Here is a 9,893-nt window from a genome sequence, read left to right on the forward strand (position 1 = left end):
CGGCTCAGAAGAGGGATGGCCACCACCCCTGTGCCTGGGTGGATCCAGCCCTCTGCTACGTGCCCCATGGCAGCAGCCAGCCCCAGGAGCAGCCAGTGACCCTGATCACGGGAGGTGGAACCACTGCCTGCTCCCAGCAGCAGCACGCAGGAGGGCGTAACTGAAGGACCTCCAACCCGTCACCATGTGGGCTGCTGGCAGCCAGCACCTCATGGGGACCCGGCTTGGCTCCTGTCTGGGAAGAAAGTGTGGAGGGCACGGGTGTTTGATGTTTCCTCTGTGCTCAGTCTACAGCCTGGCCATTCAGCATGTGGCTACAGGCTAAGTAAGGAGCTGGGCACTAAGTGCTGCTGAGCACGCAGGCACACACACACGTGTCTACAGATGCACACAGGCATAAGAATGCATTTTTGGTTAAATATGGGGCTCAGCCTCCTGTTTCCAGCACCCAGCATGGGGGCTCCAGCTGGGCCCGCTCGCAGTAACCAGACTGCTTGGTGAATGGTGGTGGAGACCCCACCTCTGCCCTGGTACTGGGTGACAGCGTGACAGCTGCCACTCCAGCTGAAGCTTGCTCCCTCAGTGGCTGCTGTTGTGGGCAAGAAAAAGTTTTGTGTCGGGGAATTTCAATCAATTTAATTTATTGTCAATCAACAAATAAAAGTGGAGAGCCAGATGCAGTTCCTGTGAAGAGTTTATTGGTGTAGCTGTTTCCACTACGGTCAGAGGAGCCACAATGCACAGTGACAACAGGCCTCCTACACTACACGGGGAGGACAGGACACACATGGCCACAGACACACAGAGACACTCGTCTCTCCACCCAGGGCCCTGTGGGGGGGCCAGGCTGTGGGGCAGGAACCTGCTGTGGGGGAGGTTTCTCTCTCTGGTGGGATATTTCTGCAGCCTCCTAGGGAAGGTATTGGACCCTCCCAGTAATGAAGCACCCACAATCTCTCACAGGAGCCAGGCTGGTAAGTGGGAACCAGGGCAGTGGCTTGTCCTAAATCTAATGGTGGAGTGAGTATCCCAGCTTGCTCCACCAGGCCACTCAGCTCCGAGCATCAGGTAGAGGCTGGGGTGCCCATCTCATCTGGCACTACCCTCAGAGCCACTGCGGGCAGCAAGAGCACCATCAGCAGTTTCCAAGGCAGCTCTGAACGGGGGCTGCTGGCCTGGGGAGACCCCATGGGACAGCCCTTCCAGGAAAGGTGTTTGCATCTGGCCTGGAGTGACAGAGGCTGAGTGCTGGGCATGCTGAATGCTGCTCCTTCCCAACTAGAGGGCACCTCTAGAGATGTAAGGAATTGGGGCTGGGGGTTTCAGTGACTTCATTGTGGGGCTGCAGGCAGCCAGACCCAGTGGATCACTGCACAGGAAAAGGGAGGGGGCACAAAGGACTGTTTTGTGCTCCAGCACTACTTCTCCTGTATAGCTTCTTAAATGTGGTTTGTCCTCAGGGAGAGGAACATGGGGTTCAGGACTGGGACGGAGCCTTGTGATGAGGTTTTACCCCTGCAACCTTTGTGGAGGTGCAGAATGGCACAGGACTCTTCTTAGTCCCTGCAAGAGGGCAGGCACCTGAGGCTTCAGATACCTGCTTGCCCCCAGCCTCCCCTCCCTGTGCAGTTTTCCTTTGGAAAGAGGGTTGGGAAAATTGGGAGGAAGCAAACAGCCCCCCTGACGCTGAGCAAGAGCTGAAAACAGTCCTGTGAGAGGGTGACTGGACAGATGATAGTCTGGCAGACAGGGTCAGAGCACTGGACACCCAAACTTCATGGTAGCAGAGGGGGACACAGTGGCACCAACTGTCATGACTCCCCTTCACCACCTGGAGACTGGACACAGGCTGCCTTCAGCAGGGAAAGGGGCAGACCCCTGACCCCCAGGCACTCGTGACCCACACAGCTTCGGGATGTGAGAGGCATCTCTCAGCCCACCAGGTCCAAGAGGAGAGAGACTCACAGCCTCTGCTGAGCGAGCGATGAGGCAGCAGGAGCCGGGCTGCCTCCTGCTGGGCTATGGAACAGCCATTTCTTGGTTCGGGCAAGAGATCGTGTGACTCACAGCAAATCTCCAGTTAGTCCTCGGGAGGGATGAGCAGGCGCTGAGCAGCTTGTCCCATGAGCGAGGAGGAAAGGTCCCAGCTCACACAGGCATGTGCAGCTCGTTGTACTCGTCCCGGCCATCCTCATCAAAGTTTGGCTCCGCATCCTCCGAGTCCAACTGGGAAGAGGCAGAGACCAGGCTCTGAAGGCCACAGCCGCCCCCAGCGTGGGTTCGAGCCTGGCACTGAGGGATCAGTGTGCAGCCAGCCAGGCAGGCTGTGCTGGGAAGAGCAAAGCCCTTGCTCCTTCTCCTGCCAACAGGCTCCTTTTTTTGCCCATCATGCCCATCCATGCTTCCCCAGCCCAATGCCCTTTCCTGTAAGTGTCTTGTTTGACAGCGCCCCATCACTGGGGCTTTCGTCCAGCATAGCAGCTCGTCCCTCCTCCCCTGCTGGCAGCACCCACTTGTGGGTGCTGCTCCAGGCTGGTCTCCAACAGGAGCTCAGGATGTTGGCAGCAGCAGAGGAGCTGCCAGCACCCAAAGAGCCGCCAGCACCCTGGCACTGTGGTTATGTGTTCCTGTGCCAAGCAGCCACAGGCTCTGGTGGGCCACTGGGCTCTTCTTGGTGCTGTCTCAGGGGTGAAATGTGGTGTCTCCTGATGAAGCAGCCACAAATGGGGAGGAAGATGGAAGAGGAAACCCTTATTTCAGGTCTCTGCATGGTAGGTTCCTGTCTCCTAGCCCTAGGCTGCCCATCCATCCCACACTGAATTCCCAGGGCTACAAGCTCTGAGGAAGCCATGGACCCAACTACTGCTGTTAAACAAAGAACCCCAGACAACAGCAAGGAAAGCCAAGGCTTTGCTGGCCAAGGATGTCCCAGCCTTTCGGTCTGCCAAATCTCAACCTCACCCCAGTGTTGCAAACTAGACTTCAAGGACACTTAGCTGCTTACCGCTTTGAGCTCCCTGTCATGGAAGAAGCGGGGCAGCACAAAGCGTCGCAATGGCACTGTCATGATCAGGACGAAGGGGAAGGCCAGGGATGCCACAGTAGATTTCACCACCCAGAGCAGCACAATGCAGGCCAGTTGAATGCAGGTAAAGAGATTCATCCTCCAGGTCTTCACCTAGGGAGGTAAATCCAGTCTAAGAACATATTATCCTTCCACAAAGATTAATGAAGACCCAACTGGCAAAACGTAACCCTTCTGCACAGCATAGTGCAGTGACACAACACTGCTGCACACTCTATCTGCCTGTACCCTGTAGCAAGGCAGAACTCTACACCACACCAGGCTCTATGCCACCCAGCAGTATACCCACCTGGCAGCACAGTGTCCCTACACCCATTCAAGCAATGCATCACCGCTATAGACAGTCTGTCCATACAATATCCTGCGTGCAGCCTGTCAGCACACTATGGCACTGTTGTATCACCTCCATGTGTGGCCTGCACTACGTCTTGGCACCAACTTGCAGCTGAGGTAGGTCATCAAGCCAACCATCACTCTAGCAAGCCACCATCCCCCCTTCAACTGCTTCTTCTTCCTCTGCTCCTCATTACCTGGTTCCCACAACCTGCCTTTGCTCACCTTGACAACATAGATGTGGTCGGGGTGGTGCTTGGATGGCATGAAGATCAGGAGCAGCCGCTCGTAGAGCTGGATGCCAGTGAGCGATGTAACCCCCATATAGAGGAAGATGCCGAAGAGCACAGCCAGCGGGATCTGCCGCAGCATGTTCCCCATCACAATGGACAGACCTGCACAGACAGAGCTCAGAGCATGGTGTGTCCCACATCAGCCCCTCCACAAGGCACCTTGGCCTCAGTCCCTCTCCCGCCTCCTGTCTGTCTGTCCCGGTGTGCAAGGGAAAGGAAGCTCAAGAGAGGTCTGGATGGAAGGGCTGCAGAGAAGGACTGACTGTGGGGGATATTGAAGGCTGCCAGAGGAGAGCTGTCATGAGTGTAGGTGATGGCAGCTGTGCAGCGAATGGGTAGAGCACAAGCTGGCCTGTGGCACAGGGGTGCTGCCAAGAGATTCAAGTGGTCGGCCCTGACCCCCCCCTCACTCCTTCACCCAAGCAGAGGCTCACCGACGAGGGCAGCAATAAGCACTCCTGTCACACGCTGCTCCTTCACCTCCTCAATCTTGGGCTTCTCTCCTGGTGCGATGGCCTTGCTCATGACCGTTAGGGCATTGACGTGGGTGACGGAGCGCACTGTCGCTGCGGTCAGCCAGGGCAGCCCGAAGAGCGCACAAAGGCCCCCCATAGTGCCGATGAGCAGCAGGTCCAGGTGGAAGCCAGAGCCTTTCAGCAGCTTCCTCTCCTTCTTGCTCACTATCAGCCTGGGAAGAAACAGAGCTTGGGTCAGTGTCAGGCCCACCCTGGTGCCCGGGGACAGCAATGTAGCTGGGGACAATGTTCACTCCTTGGAGAGGGCACATATGGGGACACCAGAGAGATGGCTGAGGATAGGGACAGTGGCTGTCAAGCTTAGGTTAGAGGTTTCCTCCCGCGCTTGGCAGAGGCAGGTCTCCACTACACCGTAAGCCAGGAGGGGAGCCAAGAGACAAGAGACCCAAGAAGGTACAGTCCAAAATGGCCAGGATCCTGCCCTTGCTGTCATGCTGGGATGCCAAGCACATCTCCACGCCAATGCCACCAGCACCTGTCCCAGCCTTGCCTGCCCAGGGGTTAGCAACAGTTGGTGTTAACAGGGGAGGTACTCACGTAGTGATCTGTGTCTCCATGAAGATAAGAATGAAGACCAGGAGGGCAGGGATGGCAGAGGCAAACATCATCCACATCGGAAAGGTCCCACTGCTGCCCATGGGGTGAATGAACCAGCCACGCTTGTGAGGAGATGTGACCGACAGGCCGGAGGGCACATTCAGCTTCTGGTGGTGTAGCCACAAAACCCAGCTGTTACTCATCACCATATACATGCCCACAGCCTCACACAGGACTAGACTTGATCCTCCTGGTCTCCCTGGTCTGAGCACCTCAGATGATGGGACAGCCACCCTGACCCGAGCAGAACTTTCTCATGGATAGTCCCCTTCAGTGCAAAAAATCCCATGTCCCCTAACGTGGGCCTGTCTCATTTCCTTTGAGCTACTGGAATTCCCTTTGTTTTTGTCCAAGAGACCAAGGAAATAACTTCCCTCAGGAAGCTCACCCCCATGTCAGTGCTTGCATGGTTAAAACGCTCCTTGACCTCTGCTTAGACAAATCAAGTGTCCTGAATGCCTACTCTTCTCTGAGGTGGCTTTCCAGATTTTCCAAGCCTTTTCTGAGACATTTTTCCAATGTGGTTTTTGCAGTGTGGCCCCCAGAACTGGCCACATTCTCTGGAAATGACCTCACCCTAATCATGTTCAGACGGAATATCATGTTTGTGGTCCCATCAGAGACCACACAGACTCCTAGCTGTACATCATCATGACCCAGCGTTCATCAGCATTTGAACTCTGAGCTCTGTGCTATGTGCCTGCATGAGCACTGCTGGGAGAGTTTATGATTTGCATTTATGTTAATCAGCATAAGTATGAATAATATTCCTGGAATGCTTGTACTTGAGCTAAGCTGCCTAAGTAAGTATCGTTTTCTCAGAAAGCTTTGTACTTATGCTGAGTTTATGCTGAAATGATAACGCTTTTGATACTAATTGTAGAAGTGTATAAGGGTATGAAAAGAATGCAACAAAGTGCATGATTTTACAAACATCTGATAAAACCAGATTTTTTCATTGAAATTTAAATGAATAAAAATGTATTTGTTAAGCCTTGGGCTGACTTGATGAGAAGCCTGCATGCTGAACAGGAACTACCTTTCACTCTCTCCCTGATGTTAGCTGAAAGAAATATCAAAAAAAAAAGATACAACTACACATCTACTAAAACAGGGGGGAAAAAAGGAAACCTATGAGATGGGTTTGTCTGATAACATTAAGTTTGTGTATAAACTGTGAGAGATTATTGTACTTGAGGCAAAGTGATCAAACATTTAGTAGCCTGTAGTCAAGGAGAGTATAAATATGTTAAGTGCTATACCCATGATAAACACCCCACTGAAACCACACTACATGCCACCCCCTTCAGTGTGCATAGCCAATTTATGTCTTGCCATAAGTTTTAAGAGTTACAAACAAGGAAGTAACTGACTGAATCTCTCCGGTCCCCTAAACCCTCCCCTACTAACAGTTGGAGTATCAGAGGGACTCCAGGGGTACTCCAGTCCCTGTAGCTCTGGTCTCAGTGTCAATGAGACCCTTGGAGCTTCCCTCCAGCATGGGAGTGACACGAAGGGAGCTTTTGGGCCGTTATGACTAAAGAGGCAGGAAACACAAATCCCCTGTTGCACAACAGAGGCCACGGTGCCGCAGGGATCACTGCTGGGCTGCAGGAGGGGCTCTGAGCAAGCGCTGATGCCTACCTGCGTGTATGTGTCAGTGATGGTGTAATCCACGAGCACCATGACCAGGATGGAGATGGGGATCCCGAAGTCTCCAATGATCCGCCGAGCCTGCAGAACAAACACTCTCGCTGCAAAGGGAACGGGCTGGCTACATGCACCCACCCTGCTACAGGGAGCCTGTGGCAAAGCCAAGGGCCAGATGGGGCCAAGCACCACTGCAAGTCTGAGCCCCACTGATGAGCTGGACAGCAGAACGCAGCCTTGGCCCATGGGGCTGCACATCCCACCACTCACATAACACACAGTCTTCCAGCCGCTCTTACATGACTGGCTAATTGTTCCAACTGGCCTATTTGGATAGTGCTCCAGGTATTACAGATGCCCTGCATGTACAGAGAAGTCCAAAGGGACCAAGTTGTAAGCTCTCCTTCCTATATTCTAGTTTAACAGATTTGCATCAAGCCAAAGGAGCCTTCTCAAGGTCCAGGGGACTTTTCAGCAAAGGTGACACCATCATCAACAGCCAGCTCTGGTCTGCAGCCTAGGTCAGGCTACAATCCCTTCTGCATGGTATTTAAGGGACTATTTGGTGTTTCTTTGGGGGACAGTCCAAATGTTCTGGAGAACAAAAGGCTGTAGCAAGAAGCATTATTTGTTTGGCATCTCCCTTGTCCTTAACATCTGGGTCCCACAAACTTCTCACCTTTCCTCCTAAGAAACGGCTGTTCTTGAACTTGCGCATAAAGAAGGCAATGAAGAAGGTGCCTAGCATGAGGATGAGGGAGAGGAGAGCTGTGTTGGGCTGCATCCTGATTCCCAGTGACATCGCATCCGCAGACAGCATGCTGGCATTCAGGCCGCTCTGCACGTTTGGTGGGTAGAACTTCAGCAGAGGGTGTTCTGCAAACACCTGGGCAGGTAAGAGAAGCAGCAGGCACTGTCAGCGCAAGGAGGGGCCAGGGGGCACTGTCACTACTGGGGGCAGGGGGGTGTCCTGCTCTGTGGAGAGGTGAGGGCAGTAAATGGTTGGTGTGGACAGTCCCAGCATCCATCACCTCATCTCACAACCTACCCAGCTGGAGAGGGCTGGGGAGAGAAAAGTGTCCCCTCTTTAATGCCTCCTGCAGGAAGAGAAGGGGAGACAGATGTTAGGGCTCATCCTGCCAGCTTCTGCAGTGGCACAGGGGCCAGCTGGGCTGGGGCGTGAGAGGCCAGCAAAGAACTGCTCTGCAGAACGCCTAGAAAAGCTGTGGCTGAGCTGGCCCTGGTTCCCTGCCTCCTGTATGCTAAAGCAGCAGCTTCCTGGGGGGTCGAGAGATGCAGAAGCCCATCTCCCTGGGGAAGGTTCACCTTGTACAGTTTGTAGAAGGTCTCGTAGATAAAGATGAGGGAGATGAGGAAAGCAAAGATCTCCTGGGTGAAGGGCGAGATGTAGCGCACCAAGAAGCTTCCCTCAGCTGCCACAATAATGAAGATGAAGACGATGAGCCACAAACCAATCCACACTCTGCCTGTCAGATACTCAATGCCTTGTGTCTGGCAGAACTGAAATGGAAAGGGGAAAGTTACTCGTGGCTTCCCAGGCTGCCTCCCATATCTGCTCCCCATTAAGATCGAAGACTCTCCTGGAAAAAAGCATACACATCTGCTCAGGCATCCAACACAGAGACAGTGAATTTGGGGCTGGAGTCACAGGTAAAGCTGCAGACTTTGCATTTAACACCAGCCGGCTCACACCAAGCTGGTCTTTATTGCTCCAGTCTTTATAACAGTACCTCCCTCAGTCTCTGTGGAAGCTCCCCATCCTACCCATATGGAGGTGCCGTTGCTCAAACAGAGCTCTCCACTGTTCCATGCACTCAGTAGAGCCTGAGCATCTTGCTACGACCTGCTGCATAAAGGCTACATTAGTTGGGCATGATCCCAGATAGCATCCTGCATACACATGCATGTTGCGCGTGTGGGGAGAAAAGCTCCCAGGCTGTCACCACAGAACAGACTCCACACACAGCAACACCAACTACTTCCAGAGGAAATCACACCCTGCCTTTGCAGCCTTCCTGAGTACCACCACAGACAGTGCCCTCACACAGAGCAGAGATACACCTTCATACACAGTGATGAGGTGAAGCAAAAGCAGTCAGTGAGACATGAGGTCACAGGAGAGCAGATAAATTCCCACTGTACAGTGGCATCACTAGCTCCAAACTCTCGACACACCAAAGTGAAAATCTAGCTGTAGGAAAAAAAACATGCTTTAAAAATCCCAGACATGCTAGGAGTCAGAAAAAAGGAGAAGGATTAGACCCACTGCTTGAAGGTACAGTGACAGAGGGATGCTTTTAACAGTGAAAAGGTCATGCTTCTTGAGAAAGAAACACGTCCATTCTGGCCAGCCAGGGTATCTCTGCACACACCCTCGGGCTCATCGTGAGAGGCAGGAGTAATGTAGGTGGGACATCCCAAATGAGTCGTACACTGAACGTTGTTGGGTTTCCATACAAGGAAACCTGGACACAGGTAAAAGTTGTGAAATGGTCTTCAAAGGAAGCCCCAAGAATAAGATAGTATTATGGACTAGTATTTTATGATGCAGCTACAAGTGTTCATTGTGCCAGAATGGGCTGCAGCACAGGGCTAGGGGACGACGTTCCCCTCACAGTCAGCAGGTAGAGGGGTACTGCTACTGCTGTCACATTTCAAGGGGGTCAGCCCATGGGATACAGCAACAGGAGGCAGAAGTCCCTATGGCGTGACCTGCAAAAGGTCAGCAGAGCCAGTGCCAGCCCCGGCCAAGCTGAGGGCAGCCTGGCAGGACCCAAGGAGTTCACACCATCAAAGACCCTTTGGAGAGCTGAGAAATGCTGGCTGCCCTCTCCAGTGCAAGGGCAGAGCAAACAGGAGCCAAATATGTACACTGTCTTGCATGTACCTTGTAAAAAGCTTCTTCAAACACCAGCAGAGGCCCTGAGAAGCCAATGACCAGGAGTGGCTGGGCTCCAAGCAGGGAGAAGAGGATCCCTAAAACCGAGGTGGAGATTATCAGCTCGGAGACCCCCATGAGACCCTCAGTTTTCTCTCCTGGGAAAGAGAACAATATGTCAGTGTTATAGCCCGGACACAGGCACCGTCACTGCAGGCAGGCAAGCTGCAGACACAGCTCCAGACAGAGGTGGCAGGTCCCCGTCCCGTCAGTCAGAGGTCCCCTACACCAGGCAGGGAGCCAAGGCTGGAGAGGCCAAGCGGCAGGGAGAGGACAAGGCAGCCAGTGCCACTCGCCCTGAGCGAGTGGCACTGAAGCCCACCCTGGCACAGCATCACACAGACACAGCCAGTGTCCCAGCGTGCAAAGAGCAGACCAGAAAGCAGGCCCATTACCTAGGAGTCCCCCGAAGGTGATGGCAGGAGAGAGAGCAGCAAAGT

General features: G+C 53.5%; 1 protein-coding gene across 1 annotated transcript in view; it reads right to left on the reverse strand.

Annotated features, from left to right (window-relative positions):
- Positions 1-2,148: 2,148 nt before the first annotated feature.
- The window catches only part of LOC104464238 (anion exchange protein 3-like), a 26,835-nt gene continuing 19,090 nt past the window's right edge, over positions 2,149-9,893 (reverse strand). Inside the window, 10 exon segments of the mRNA XM_010076886.1 lie at positions 2,149-2,226; positions 3,005-3,178; positions 3,644-3,813; positions 4,146-4,399; positions 4,785-4,951; positions 6,489-6,578; positions 7,174-7,380; positions 7,821-8,015; positions 9,403-9,551; positions 9,849-9,893. The exon segment at positions 9,849-9,893 is cut by the window's right edge and continues 20 nt beyond it. Coding sequence (XP_010075188.1) covers positions 2,149-2,226; positions 3,005-3,178; positions 3,644-3,813; positions 4,146-4,399; positions 4,785-4,951; positions 6,489-6,578; positions 7,174-7,380; positions 7,821-8,015; positions 9,403-9,551; positions 9,849-9,893 — 1,529 coding nt within the window.

The sequence above is a fragment of the Pterocles gutturalis genome, unplaced genomic scaffold (assembly GCF_000699245.1).
Source record: "Pterocles gutturalis isolate BGI_N339 unplaced genomic scaffold, ASM69924v1 scaffold7768, whole genome shotgun sequence".
NCBI lineage: Eukaryota > Metazoa > Chordata > Aves > Pterocliformes > Pteroclidae > Pterocles > Pterocles gutturalis.